At 34.3% G+C, this 15,451-nt stretch overlaps 1 protein-coding gene across 8 annotated transcripts in view; it reads right to left on the bottom strand.

The window, feature by feature from the left end:
- Positions 1-15,451, bottom strand: part of THOC2 (THO complex subunit 2) — an 83,517-nt gene that overhangs the window by 15,785 nt on the left and 52,281 nt on the right. For 5 of the 8 annotated variants that reach the window (XM_074277478.1, XM_074277479.1, XM_074277482.1 and 2 more), the window contains exons 21-33: positions 10,905-11,084; positions 9,773-9,937; positions 9,111-9,386; positions 8,334-8,475; positions 7,292-7,449; positions 6,278-6,406; positions 5,146-5,277; positions 4,875-5,059; positions 4,136-4,320; positions 3,771-3,873; positions 2,358-2,791; positions 2,139-2,197; positions 494-646 (exon numbers count right to left, since the gene is read on the bottom strand). In XM_074277478.1, the coding sequence (XP_074133579.1) occupies positions 494-646; positions 2,139-2,197; positions 2,358-2,791; positions 3,771-3,873; positions 4,136-4,320; positions 4,875-5,059; positions 5,146-5,277; positions 6,278-6,406; positions 7,292-7,449; positions 8,334-8,475; positions 9,111-9,386; positions 9,773-9,937; positions 10,905-11,084 (2,301 nt within the window). The remainder of the gene's footprint in view (positions 1-493; positions 647-2,138; positions 2,198-2,357; positions 2,792-3,770; positions 3,874-4,135; positions 4,321-4,874; positions 5,060-5,145; positions 5,278-6,277; positions 6,407-7,291; positions 7,450-8,333; positions 8,476-9,110; positions 9,387-9,772; positions 9,938-10,904; positions 11,085-15,451) is intronic. The other 3 variants (XM_074277480.1, XM_074277484.1, XM_074277486.1) reach the window with 1 other exon arrangement.

The following is a 15,451-nucleotide window of genomic DNA, read 5'->3' as shown; positions in this document are numbered from 1 at the left end:
TTATATTAAAATTACTATAGTATATTACAATATATTAAAGCTTAATCCAATTTTATATTAATTTCACACCAATCCTCACATAGGTAATAATGTATAACTTAAGACATTGGTAGTCCAAGTATTTAATTACCCCAGTCTGCTTCCAGTGCTATTTCACAGAGTTGTTGTGAGAATCAAATGGCATAATATTTGCAAAGTGCTTAGCATAGTGCCTAGCACATATCAAATACTTAATAAATGCTGATTCTTTTCCCTTTCCTCTCAAAGATAAAAGTGGGGAATGAAGGTGTCTATTAAACACAGAAATAAAGAACTCTCTGGTATACTCAAGATATCTAGCCAGCAAGTTGGGCAGAGTCTTTATGAAGGAAAAACATGAAAAAGAACTGCAACAAGAAAGTATGGACAGACTACAATATATAATCAGTAGAGATAGTACCCAACTGATTAAATCATTAACTGATAAGAGTAAGATGATTTAAAAGACTCAAACCTTTGTGGAAGACTCCTTGAGCTCGCTGAGGTTGTCCTGTAGAAAATGAATGGAGATGACAGGTGAGCTGGAATAGTTCTCAGAATCCCGAGAAACTTGGAAGTATGGTTGTAACCTTGAAACAAACCAGCTACTCCTTTTCTGGGAATAAATCTAGTGATGTTATCACGTGAATATCAATATGAAAACAAGAAAGAAAAAAACAAAAAAACAAAAAAAAAAAAAAAAACAAAAAAACAAAAACAAAAACAAAAAAAAAAAAAAAAGAAAAAAAAGAAAAAAAAGAAAAAACAAAAAAACAAAACAAAAAAACAAAACAAAAAAAAAAAAAAAAAAACAAAAAACAGAAAAAAAAAACTATGTGAGATATCAAAAGATAAAATTTTTCATGCCCAATTTGACAAGTAAAAATTCCTCCCACTTTCTCCCAATAATTTAATAATAGATGCCAATCTTTTTTCCTACCCCCACTTAAAATATAAGCACATTTAGAGGCTTAAGGGGGTAGGGAAAATATTAGATCAACTTTTTTCCACTACAAGTTTAAAAAACAACGGAGGTTACTGTGGAAGAAGTCTTATTCCACGTGTCCTTTTAAAATCCACTTAAAAGGTAACAATATTTTGTATTCATAATTTTTTTTCATCCTATCAAGAATATTTAGCAGTTTATGCTTGGGGATTATAAAAAAAATAATCACGCCTTTTTTCCAAAGTTCATAAAAAAAGTGAACCTTATGCCTCCCACAGAAAAAATAAAAAAAAAAAAAAAAAAATAGTAATCACGGTATTCCACCACAGTGCTCTTGATGAAGAATTAGAAACTTACAGTTTTAAAGGTTCAACGTACTGCAAATTCAAAGATTCCATGAACTTAGATGATTTAGAATTAAAATTAAACATGGAGCAAGGAATGGCTACCCTGAGTCTTCAAGAAGGCTACACCCACGATTTTGTGCTGCAGTTGAATGCCTGAGGTTTCTCTTTGCTGGGTGGTAGGACTGGATGTCACATCTGCTTTTATCGTAACGCTGGGTTCAACATGTTGGGAACCCAATGGGTATAAACAAACCTCCAAGGGAAGACACAACAGAAGCTGCATGCTCACTGAATATATACAACTACAGGAGAACTGATCACCAAGGAGACTTTAAAATGGAACTCCTTTCAAGATTCCTTCTTAGAAAGGCACACATCGGTATGATGCTCATCAAGAAGCCTGATGAATTCAGAGGTATCTTGTTTATCCCGTATCATCCAGGAAGTCTTCAGTGCTATATATTCTTCAATATGAATGCCGAAAAAAATAGGCTCCATTCTGTTGCCAAGACTCATTTGCTTGTAGCTACCATTGCACTCCAAAAAAAAAAAAAGGACTGCTTAAAACAATAAGGCACTTCTGGGTAAAATTTCTCTTGCATTTTGCAAACACTATTTACAAATTTAGTGCTAGGTCCTTGAAGTTTTGGTAAGAAAAATATGCAACAGAAAAAAGTCCACCAATACAGACAAGGAATGCATTGTGCAATGCAATACAAAACCTCCAGTGGCTCCAGTGAAGGCACAAGACTTGAAGGAAGTCGGGACACTGGTATTCCAAACAGGTGAGCCTAACATGGACGCTGCCTTCCTCAGGCTATACTAACCTTTACTGTTGAGGAATGTGATGGAGAAGAGTGGCTATCAAGTTTGCGGCGTTTTTGTTCTATTAGAAAGAAGAAACAACAGCCAAAAGAAATCACAGTTAGAAAAAAAGACTACTTCTATTTAATACTTTTTCCAATTACATGTTAAGAATGAATTTGTTTATAGAAAGAATCTAGTAATATGACAAGATGCAAATATCAATCAAGTTGAAAACTTACCCCTTTCAGACTCTGATGTTTCTGATCGGGGAACAGGTGACTTCAAGGACCCAGCAACTGGTATCTTTTCTCCTCCTTTAATATTTTCCTTGGATTTCGTTTCCTTCGCTACATCTCTCTCTCTGGATGGTTCCTTGTCTCTATCCTTTTCTACACTTGACTTTGATTCAGTGTTGGTAACAACTGTCTTGAATTTTTCATCTTTCGAAGATTTTTCATCCTTCTTGAATTTTTCCTTCTCCTTGTCAGACTTGGGTGTTTTTTCCTTGATCTCTTTAGATTTATCATCTTTATTTGCCCGTTCTTCCTTTGGTTTTTCTTTGCCATCTTTACCAAGTGCCTTGGCCTCTGGAGTGGCAGCTGGAGTCTTTTCTTTTTTTTCTCTGTCTTTTTCTTTCCCGCTTTTGTCTTTTTCACTTTCTTTAGTAATTTTGCTTCAGAGAGATTAAAATATAAGGGTTAAAAATTAATTCGGACAAAGAAAAAGGAAATATCTATGTGTAAGCGTACAATTCAGGAACATGAAAAACTTCAGGTGGCTCATTCACTGTCCCACCCCTCTCCTCCTTCCATCTAATTTCTAATTCATGTAAAGTACAAGATTTGAGCCAGACCTTGATGACTCCAAGGCAAGCCTACTATCCTTTAGGTCACACTGTCTCATCTATCTACATAATCTAAATAAACCAATGAAGTAACAAATTTAAATGGATAAAAATTAATAAAGTGAATCTGATAAATCTAGACCTAGAAGGCCTTGTAATCTGACCCTTCTAATTTTACAGAGGATGATGCTGAGGCTCAGGATAGTTAAGCTATATCCCTAAAATCATATAAGTAGGTAGGCATTAAAGAAAAGAAATGAAATCAGGTCCTCTGACTTCAAAGGCACTGCTCCTTCCTTCCATTGTCATATACCTCATCAAAAATAGGCTAAAGGAGGGGCAGCTAGGTGGCGTAGTAGATAGAGCACCTGTCTTGAATTCAGGAGGACCTGAGTTCAAATCTGATCTCAGACACTTAATACTTGCTAGCTGTGTGACTCACCAGCCTCAGGAAAAAAAATTATATATATATATATATATATATATATATATATATATATATGCTGAAAGAATTCATAAATTACAAGTTTACAACAGAGGTTATTAAGTGGAAGCTATGCTTGATGTATGCACATAACTCCACAATTCTCCATAAACAATGAGGAAAAAAAATTACCAAAGATCTGACAATGGAATAATCACTATGCCCAAGCAAAAGCTGTATACTATATTCCAAAGCAAAATATAGAAACATATTTTCTTATGTTAATCATAACAGTTTTATGATTAATCCTTTCATCAATAATTCCATATTGACCAAAATGCAAATTCAGGAGTTAATATCACAGAACATAATTAGAGCTAGTACCTATTAGAAGCACTGTTTCCATTATTTGGAGTCACTTTAGGTGTTGCACTGGCAGCTTTACTAGCAATTTTCACAGCACCCTGAGACTTCTCCTTTATTTTATCTGAAATAAGAAAAAAATAAGACTTTATATGAAAAGCCCCTATGCTTCCGGGAAGCAGCATTAAGCAACATTTTTCCAGTAAAAAGGCTACAGAGTAATGGCTATGAAGCAGCAACAGCCTGACATTTTCTCAGTATATTTGGACACTCTGGTTCAAAGTTGTCACAAAAGACCACCACAAATCTACCAGGATTTATGTCAATATTAGTTTTTTAAACCAAAATTTTAACCTAATTTAAAATTTTCTATGGAAATGGCATACCAGTCTCCTCAGTAGTGCTTTCTTCCAATTTAGCTGCATTTATCGTGAGTGACGTAGATAGGCCAACACCACCGGGCCCATTTTGTACAGTGGCAGCAACAGCATTCCTCGGGGGAGGATCTTTATGGTGGAATTCATTTTCAGGTATCATGTATGGCTTTCTACTTTTCAACTGCCCAGAATAGCTGAAATTCGCACAAAGTGTTAAATACACAAACAAAAATCAAGGTATAAAAAAATTGGGTCTCATTCTGTAAAATAATAATAATAATAATAAAAAAAAAAAAAAAAAAAAAAAAGCTACATTTCACCTTTCAAAATATATAAAGATTTCCTCTCCCCACCCTTAATCTCAAAATTGCTGAAAGCCTTTGGATACAAACTTAAACAAGTCTCCCTTCATCTGGAATCTCAAAACAAAATCTCAAAACAAACAAAATTAAAATTAAAAATGTGGTTTTTCTTTCACTGTTAGATTAAAACACTGCTACTTCACCTAGGTCCTTCCCTTTAAGCCCCCAAAACCAAGACATATGACTTTGAAACTGTCACTCTATCCAGTATAAACCAGAAGCTGATAACTGCAAGTGACAACTCTCACCAGCCTGTGGGGACATGATCTCATAATTTCCCGAAGTAAGTCAGAAGATAAAACTTCACCACTGTAAAACATTTCAAAGTCTTCAGGATCCTTCCGTTATCTAATTTCATAAAACACTTTATAATAAGTTTATGTTACCCCATAGCCAATGCATATAGGTCAGGTCTCTTCTCTTTCTCTTCTTGACATATTTTATGGACTCTTCGTTCCAAAGCCTGGCCCAGGTTCAAAACTTTAGGATACCATGGAAGTATTTTGGTCAGTACAATGAGAATGTTCCTGATATGAGTATATTCACCCGTTTCAAGACAATGCACTGATGCCTAGAACAGATTTTGATAGCTATTACCAATTTCAATCAATACTAAGAAAAAATAAGTCTTTGAAAAATCTTAACTTTGGTTTATACCTTTGTTAGTTTATAATGCCACTTGTGTACAACATGTCGAAAATTCTCGTAGTCTAACTGGTCGGCTTTGTTTCCACCATCAAATCCAGTTGCCCGTAAAATAGTAAGGAAACCTGGATAGTTACCACATTCCTAAGGAGAGTCAATATAGATCAACAAACATTTATTAAGCACCAAGGAGATAAGTCTAGGCACTAGAGATACTAGATATGCCCTCAAGGAACTTAAGATATAGTGAGGGGAAACAGCATGAGATTTATATAAGGATTTATATAAAGATTTATAAAAGGATTTATATAAAGATTTATAAAAGGATTTATATAAGGATTTATAAAACAGATCGTTTTGAGGAAAAAGCACAGGGGATGGGGTAGGGGGAGAGATATGGGGGGGGTGTCTATATAGAACATGGATTACAGTAAGGTGCAGAAAGAAACTCAAAATCTATGACAACAGTACTAAATTAGGGGGATAAGACATATGAGTGACGAGAAATGGACAAATGATCAATATTATGGACATAGAAATGACAAGATTTGATAACTGGATGGCTGCATGAGATACAATGAGGAAGTAAACATGGCATATGAAAAGTTATAAACTTGGGTGATTAAGAAGATATCCCCCTTGAAGTGGGATAGGTTTGGGGGAAAAGAGATAAATTCTGTTTAGGGCATGGTGACCTAGAGGTACCTAAAGGACATCCAGTTAAAAATACCAAATAAGTAGGAAATAAAATTCCTTTTCCAATTCATTATTTAACTATACCCAAAAGGAAAAATAAATGTTTAAATACTAGATGGTATTCAAATAAAGGCTCTGTGACTTTACTCAATGATAGAATTACTGATTAAGAAGGTACTGCATCTAATCTCTGCGCATTCCACCATACAAAAACCTAATGGGTACTTTAGTATTTGGTAACTTTGCACTGATCACAGATAATAATCAAAGTATTATTCTTTTTCCAGTAAATGAGCTATGTTTCTCAGCACCTCAAGTTTAACTAAGATGAAAACTTAACCTTAAACCTAAACCTTTATTTTCAAAACTGAACTAACATGAACAGTTTTAACTTAACTTTCAAAGCTTTAATTTTAATTACAGGTAAAGTTTAAGATAAAATTCATACCTTTTCATATATTGTTCTATCACTATGCCACCTAGTCACAGTTTCTAACATGCAGCAGAGAAATCTTCCATAGCGACTCCCTTCATTTTCAGTACAGCTTGCTACTGTGTAAATTATATCAGAGAAAACCTACAACAAATAATTCAAATATGAAATACAAAACATAAAAAGCAGAATTGCTTCTCCTAAAAACTTATTATTCAATGTAATTTTTCTTTTTTCATCTTTTGAAAAAAAAATTTTCACCATTATATAATACACTGAAACACTAATTAGTTTAATTTAAACCTCAAATATTTCCACATTTATATTCTCACACCTCCATTCAAGTCTTAAGCCTCATCACAGTATGTGATTATTATTCAACGTAATTTTTCTTTTTTCATCTTTTGAAAAAAAAAATTTTCACCATTATATAATACACTGAAACACTAATTAGTTTAATTTAAACCTCAAATATTTCCACATTTATATTCTCACACCTCCATTCAAGTCTTAAGCCTCAACACAGTATGTGGTGACCCTGTGCTCTTGAAGACAATGCTTGCAAAGCACAAGTTCTCATGTCCTTCATGGCTCAAAAAGGCTTCAAAAGTATAGGCCTAGACTAGTGGTGTTCTCATCAGCATGATGAAAGGGAATAAACTTTTCAGCAACATCAATTCCCAAATACCATCTGCTAAAGGGTTTTCACAATTCAACAACAATGTGAAATTACTGACCCCAATGAAATTGCAGGTGCCTGAAAAGTATTAAAAGACATATTCTGACTCAATTAGACATAGAGGAAAGAAAAAGTAGAGAAAATAGAGAAAATAAGCATTTATATAGTACCTGATATGTGCCAGGCACTGTGCTAAGCATCCCCCACAAATTAAAAAATAATAATAATGACAGTTCCACACTTTTGTAGAATATCTGCTTAAAAGTTACGCTAGGAAAACTTTTTTTTTAATTCATAAATACTTTTTACAGACTTGTGTTAAACCCACAACTGTAAGATATAGTACTTACCCTGTCATAACACAAAAGTGTGGAAAAATTAAGTGTTTTCTGCTGATGTACCAATTCTACAAAACGAGCACAGTAAACCGCATCAATCGCTGAAAAAATGCAGCGAGGAAATATACACAGTTGCAGGAATTTTGTGATAGTCTCATTTTTTGTAGATTCTAAAAAGAATAAAAAAAAATAAATAAAGGATGAATTATGCCTTTTCAATCAAAGACCATTACACATTTAATAGCTATAAAAATCGCAGACTTACTGTACAACATACTAGCAAATCCATCATCTTATATTGAATGTATCAGGAATGAAGTTAATGTGTACAATTCCATACATTTTTCCCATTTAATTTGTTTTCCCAAAATAAAAACAAAAATTTTCACATAAATGTGCAAAGTAAATTGTCATTAATAGATATTTTTTCCTTCAAATGAACAATTTTTTAAAAGCTTTTCATTTTCAAAACACATGCAGATAATTTTTCATCATTGATGAAATTTCATCATTTTCATCAGGTTTTCCCCTCCTCGAGAATGAAAATACAAGTAAACAACAAAGAGTGAGAAATGGTATGCTGTGACCTACACTCTCTGGGTGTAGATGGCTCTCTTCATCACAAGATCATTGAAACTAGTCTAAATCATCTCATTGTTAAAAAGAGCCACATCAATCAGAATTGATCTCCTGGTCCTGCTCATTTCACTCAGCATCTACAAAATTAAGGGCCACAGGAGAGTAAATTACCTAATAGGTTTGGGGGTTTCATGTTTTGTTTGTTTTGCAAATAATATTTTTTAAATTAACATGTAAAGACAGTTTTGTCCATTCATTTTTTAAAATAAAAATTTTGAGTCTCAAATTTTTTTCCTCCCTTCCATTTCCCCTACCCAAGACAGCAAGCAATCTGAGATACATACACACACACATAATACATATAAATAAATATAGTTGTAACACAAAAGTAAAACATATGAAAAAAGCTCTAAAATCAGAAAGGCTTTCTTTTAAGTTTAACAGTAGGGAGAAGGAATTAGTTGCATCAACTTACTTGCTAAAAGCCAGTTGTCTTTTTCCAATTTTAATCTCTGCAGAACTCTCTGGACATGCTCTATCTGTTTCTTCTCTTCTTCAAGAAGTTTGTCCTGAAGAGCAGTACACCGTTCCTTCTCCTTTTTCTTTTTATTTGGAGGCTAATAGAGGGTTAAAAACAAAACAAAAAAATTTATATATATATATATATATATATATATATATATATATACACACACACACACATATTTTCTGATTATATACAATTTATCTCCCATTCTTAATTTTCTCAAAATAGTACGATTACTAAAATTAGTGATGCTCTTTTTTTTGTTCTGATTTTTCTCTTCCAACATGATTCATAAAGAAATATGTTGGGGCAGTGGATAGAACACCAGTCCTGAAGTCAGAAAGACTGGAGTTCAAAAATGGCCTCAGACACTAAACATTTCCTAGCTGTGTAACTCTGGGCAAGTCACTTAACCTCAATTGCCTCAGCCAAAAAGAGAGGGGAAAAAAAAAAAAAAAAAACCACAACACAACAAAAAAACATTTTTAAAAAGACAAAGGAATGTACATGTTTAATTAAAAAACAAAAACAAAAAATTGTTTCTACATGTAACTGGGGGAAGTAAAAAAAAAAATTAAATGTAACTGGAGAAAAATACAAAATATCACTTTATGAAGAGAAAAAGTTTTTTTCCCCTAAAGCTACTAAGTTTTAACAGAATTTATAAGTTAACATTATGAAGGTCATTATAGTTATATGAATTAAGCTAGTAGAATAAAAACATACCATTTCCTGATTATCGTCAACTGCTTTCATCTGGATTTTCAGTTTGTTGACTTCTCTTTCATAGCTGTTCCGTGGAACTGCAAGGTCATACATTGTCAATGACCAAAATGTGGCGTAGAATTGGGGGCTGATGTCATCCCACACTTTTGGCAAATGCAAAGAGACCACTGCCTCATGGACTGGAGCCATCACTAACTCACACGATGTGATGTATTTATGAACTTTATGTTGCTGCTTACTTCCCTTCTCAGCTTTTTTAAGCTCATCATACTTTGACTGGAAATGAAAAATAAAAATCAAATGGTTACTGCACAGATAATTTCTTTCTTGGTATGTGAATTCATCCATAGGTTCTAAGATCATTGACCACTAATTTCAAAACTAGCATTCTACATAAGTTTGGCTAGATATAATCTACAGATTTCAAAATTGTAATTGTCCTGAGCTATGGTGAAATACTAATTCATTTAAATTCAGAAGAATCTATTCATACAAGATTTTCTTTCTAGGTAATTCAAAGCCCTAAGGTAGAAAATAGAAAGAAAAACTAGAAAATAGAAGCAAAATTTTCCAGAAATCAACATCACTGGCAACTTTTTGCTATCTAACTTAACACACACATGATTATAAAAAACTGAAATTTTTTTTTAATATTTACTTACTGAGATATGGTGTGCATACATAGGCCTAGAAAGGAAAAATGCTGCATCATGAGGTGTGTGGAACTCATTGCAAAGCACATCAATCGAAGGCACTCTCTTTATATAATCCTCTGTGCTTAGATTAGATGCTAAAAATCCACCAAATTGTACCAGGGTATCATGACACTAAAAAAAAAAAGGCAAAAATAATCACATAGATGCACTATTCCTTCAAAATAAGTATTTACTTTTAAGAAAACCTATAAAATGACCTTTTAAATTAGTCACTTAATTGTATCAAAAGTTAAATTTAAAATCATGAAATGTTAGAGCTAGAAGGCACCTTAGAGATCATCTATTCAAATACTCTTAGTGTGATAAAAATTTGCCAGGCCAAAGAGATCAATGTCTTATCCAAAGTAACAGTTCCATCTTTGCCATAAACTAGTCTGGTTTAGTGTCAGAAAATTAGCTTTTCTAGATCATAACACAAAGGAAACTATTTTTTTCAGTATAGTTTCCTAATCTCCTGGATTATAAAATAATGTGCTTTCTAAATACAGTTGTTCCTTCAACCTTAATATACAATCTGACAATCTAGATCAGTGGTCCTCAAACTTTTAAAATAGGGGGCCAGTTCACTGTCCCTCAGACTGTTGGAGGGCCGGACTATAGTAAAAACAAAAACTCACACTGTTTCTGCCCCTCAGCCCATTTGCCACAACCCGGAGGGCCACATAAACGTCTTCAGCGGGCCACATCTGGCCTGTGGGCCATAGTTTGAGAACCCCTGATCTAGATTTAGTAAGACAACCACCCACAATTATATGTGTCTGGGATTCAAAGTAACTAAAGAAAGTCAAGTCTGATCATGAAAAAGATTAAAATTTACAGATAAATAAATATGTTCTAAAATTTCTATTGAGTTGAAAAACCTGCAGACACATCAACATGTAATAAATCGACTCTACTACAAAAATTCTACTCCTCATTCAGCTGTTATGGTACCAAACCCTTAAATATACCATAGAAAGACATGCATTACACACAATAAGTCTCTATATTATATTTGAGAATAAATGAGCATAAAACAATCTTAATATTGTGCTCCACATCAAGCATTTACTAAAATATACAAACCACATTTACTTACCTGATCATATAATTTTCCCACAAGCTTTAAGTGTTTCTCTCCTCCTTCCTGAAAGATTACACCATTTCTCTGCTGAGCCATAAGTAAGCATAGAGGAAGGGCAAGATCATGGTCCAACAACGCATCCTTTAACCTCTGAGAGGATTTTTTAGTGTTTCTGATCTGTCCAAAATAGCCACCCTGCATCCCCCCCCCCAAAAAAAATATAATTAGTAAATTTCTACACACATACACACACACACATACACACACACACACACAAAAAGCACAAGTTCCAGACATGTGACTTCTTCAGGATAAAGAAACCCCAGTGAGGAAATTTGCTCTACCAAAGTAGAACATCAAGTATTTTGAAATTGTAATGTTACAAAGTTTCCCTGGAGGCACTAAGAAATTAAGTGACTCATGCAGGGTTACAAAGTCAAAATGTGTCAGAAAGAGGACATGAAGCTAAATCTTCTCACCTCTAAAGTCAGCTCTCTCTACTGTATTGGGTTAGATTATATTGTAACCACCTACTTTGAAAAGGATACACCAAATAATCATATGCCTTAAGTAAAATTATAAATCCACAATTTCAACATTCCCTCCTCTTCCTCTAAGAGATGAGATGTCTCCCCCTCCCCAATACAGAATACTATCAACTACACTTAATTAAAATATTGGCAATTCAACATTTTTATATTGCTGACTCTTCCTCTTTACTCTCTGCTATTCTTGTAATCATACAGAGCTTTTCAATGACGACTAGAAGAACTAGCTCAAAATTAAAAACTGCATGACAAACAAAACTATAAAATAAAAAATTAAAAAAATGTAGCCAATTGGAAAGTTGGTAGAAAGATTTCCTTTCACAGGGCCAAAACCAACCACAAATATTTCATTGGACAGCTGGCCATCTTGTCTCAAAGCATCCATGAAGAACATGACATAAGCAATGGAGTAAGTATAGCTTATGTACCAAAATCTAAGGAAGAGTGTAACATAGAAGAATTGTATTAAAAGTTGGACAAGATTCTCCAAAGCAAAGCAACTTGCACTTTGATAATCAATGATTTTTAGGGGATGGAGGAAAGAAGGCTCCAAAATTGACATATTTGACATGCCCTCAAATACCCTAAATTCCTCTAATCCCTTTCAAGCTTCTCAACTACCAGTACTTAATCTTCTACTCCATCTCAGCTAGAAATAGGTCTGTTCACAATCTTGGTTTTGCTATATGAAATAAGCTTTTTACATCCCTATTGAAGAATGCTAAAATTTCATGATTAAATGATAGTCTTTTTTCCAGCTCTATCCTTTGCTCCTCTCCTTAATTTATTCTTTATCCTCACCATAACCTCCAATTCCTCTACTCCTTAATACTTTCCCTAACATCATCTCAGCTCTGGCTACACTGTCCGACCAGTCTTCTTATCCTTATCTCACATAATATCTAACAGCATTAAATTTGGCAAAGCGCTTAAAATTTATCATTTGATCTCATCCCCCTATCACACACCAAATCTTTAATTCTAGTCTCTGATGGAAAGTTGGCCCTTTCCCCTCAGTAAAGATAATCTTGAACCCATCCCATCTCTTCCAGTATCTTACCTAGCATCACCCCCTATTTCTAATCTTCAATCTCCTTCCTATCTCTACTGACTCTTTCTTGCTGCCTCCAAGAACACCCAAATTTTCCAGGCCAAAATCAGTTCCTTTCTCTGACGCTACTTCCTCTCCTCTCACCCTCTTCTAAATCCTCTGCAATATGGCTTGCAAACTCATCATCTGAGCTGAAACTGCCATCTATAAAAACAATGAACTCTTCATCTTAAATCTAATGACCTCTTTTCAGTTCTTATCTTCCTTGTCAACTTTGCAGCACTTGTAATTGCTCACCACCCTTTCCTCCTAGACACTCTCTTCTTGGAGTTTCCATACTGCTATTTTTCTATTTTCCTCCTGCCTACCATGTGGCTATTACTTCTGGATCTTCTTCCATAAGATGCCTACGAATGGTGAATATAGCCCAGTGCTCCAATCTTAACCTCTTCTTTTCTCTCTCAAGTGACAGCCTCCATCAGGTACCATGGGGCTCCACATTTCTACTACAATAGCTCACAGATCTATACATCCAGTGCTTATGTCCTTCCTGAATTCCAATCCTAAATCAACGCCTGCCTTCTGAACATTTCATATAGGATGTCCCATCGATACCTCAAATTCACTATTATTACTCCCAAACGCACCCTTCTTTTAAATTTCTGTACTTCTATTAAGGATAGCATCTTTCCAGTCCTTCAGTTTCACATCCTCTTAATCACCCTTGTCTCTTTCCTCTCCCTACAATTACAATGTCACCTACAATTAGTTGTCAACCTTTACTGAGTTTGCTTTTATTGTTATTAAAAAATAATGTCAATGCTACTTACCCCCCTCATATACATCTTTCTGTCCACTCACATGACCACCAACACATTTCAGGCCCTCCTGATGTCTAATATTGTAACTAAATGGTCTCCCTGAGTCAAATCTCTTCCCTCTCCCACACCTCCTCACAAAGTTTGCCAAAGTGATATTTCTAAAAGCAAAAATCCTACTATACTAATTTAAAATCTTCAGTGGCTTCCTATTGTCAAATACAAACTTCCATTTGGCATTTAAAAGCTCTCACAATCCAGCTCTAAACTAACTTCCCAGGATTATTACATGTTATTCCTACTGCACACTCGCCTATTTTGCTGGTGTGTGAATTTTGGTATAAAAATAGTTCATCTTCTAGATCTCTAACTTTGCAAAGGCTATCTCCATTCATGAAATACTCTCTTCCTTACTAATCTCTATCTCTTAGAATACCTAGTTCCTTTCAAAGGGCCACCTCCCACAAAAGATCTTTCCTGATTCCATGTCCCCAACTGCTAGTGTCCCGCAAAATTACTTGAGATTTTGCATTTACTTGTAAGTGTATATGTAGTTTGCCTCCTGATAGAAATGTAAGATCTTTGAGGATAACTATCTTTTGGTTTTTGTCCGAGAACTCCAGTAAGCAGCACAATGCCTGGAACTTCATAGACACTTAATATTTATTTGTTGATTGAACATGACCAAAAAAAAATGAAATTTACTGTGTTTTAGATATAGCAGATGACTGAGTAGTGATGTGAGTCATAGAAGAAGTAACTGTGTACAGTCACAACACTTAAAGCAAAAGTCAAAATTAACATCAAAACCAGAACAAAGGATAAAGATGAAACAACAATGAGAACATATACATCAGCTCCAAGATGACCTCAACAAGCTGTAGATGCCCAAAAAATGGAAATTTGAAATAGGCAAAAGATATTGACCTTGATTATCATCATTTCTTGAGGAAGTTTAAAAGATACAATGCAGTTGCCACAATGAGGCTAAATGATCCCAGAAACTGTCTTAGTCAGCAAACACTATCTTCTTGCCAAGTAGAGAGACATGTCAACATGAGGAAGCACCCATTCAGATTAAAAATTTATCTGGAATACACTATGGAAGATGATGGTGAAAGATTAAAAGAAATAGCACTCACAAAATGGCAAAAAGCAGTGGAGGCAAAAATTCAATCCACAGAAAGCTTGATGGAAGACCCAACTAAACTACATCACCTCAAGAGCATCCTCAGATGCAACTGGCAGGAGGACAAAAAAGAAAATAGAATGCTTTGCTAAGCTTTCTGTAACAATCTGTGTTCATCATCATTGACAGAGGAACCATCACATATGGACCCTAACATCTCAGTATTGGATAGATGTGCTAAGATGAAATGGCAAAGAGGAAGTAGGAAAAAGTGGCTTGACCAGGCCAAGTCTATATCCTAAAAATCTCTGCTGGTCAGCAAAATCATAATCCTGAGAGCATCGTAGGATCATTTTACAAGAAAACAGAGGGGAAGAGACCAAAAGAAGAAAAACTGATGAATTTTCTACTACTGCTTAAAAATGAAAATCAAAAGAATAACATAAATGTCAATTGTCTCACCTTGGTAAAAGAAAATAATCTAAACCTACACATCAAAGAGTATTCTTGATGAAAATAAGAAAAGTTAACACACAGGCTTTCAAAAACAGTTGGTAATAGTACACATCTTTAATAACCATAACTGAACTAACTGAAAGGTACAGAGACTTTATAAAAGATCTGGCCAATTTTTAGATTATTTAGATTTTTAGATTATTAAATTTAGATGTGTAGAAGAAAACATAATCCTAAAAGTTTTTCTCCAATGAAGAGCTGCCCATGTATGGTAAGATCATACAAAGTGCTTTGATAAATGCAACCAGAAAACTGTCCAATGACCCTCTAACCAAATGATCTATTGTCAAAACAGGGCATAAAACAAGGATATGCCAAAGGTGTTTGCCACAATCCTGGAGGATATCCTACATAAGATCCCAACAGAAGAGAGATTGTATATGATGTCCTCCATATGTTCCTGTGTGCAAATAAACATTGTGTTTGTTAACATGAAGGCCTAGAACATCATCGGATTTTATCAATAAGATCAAGTTACTCAAGAGATAGGCCTGATAATT

This window comes from Sminthopsis crassicaudata, chromosome X (assembly GCF_048593235.1).
Source record: "Sminthopsis crassicaudata isolate SCR6 chromosome X, ASM4859323v1, whole genome shotgun sequence".
Classification (NCBI taxonomy): domain Eukaryota; kingdom Metazoa; phylum Chordata; class Mammalia; order Dasyuromorphia; family Dasyuridae; genus Sminthopsis; species Sminthopsis crassicaudata.
This window is presented reverse-complemented; position numbering and strand designations above follow the sequence as displayed.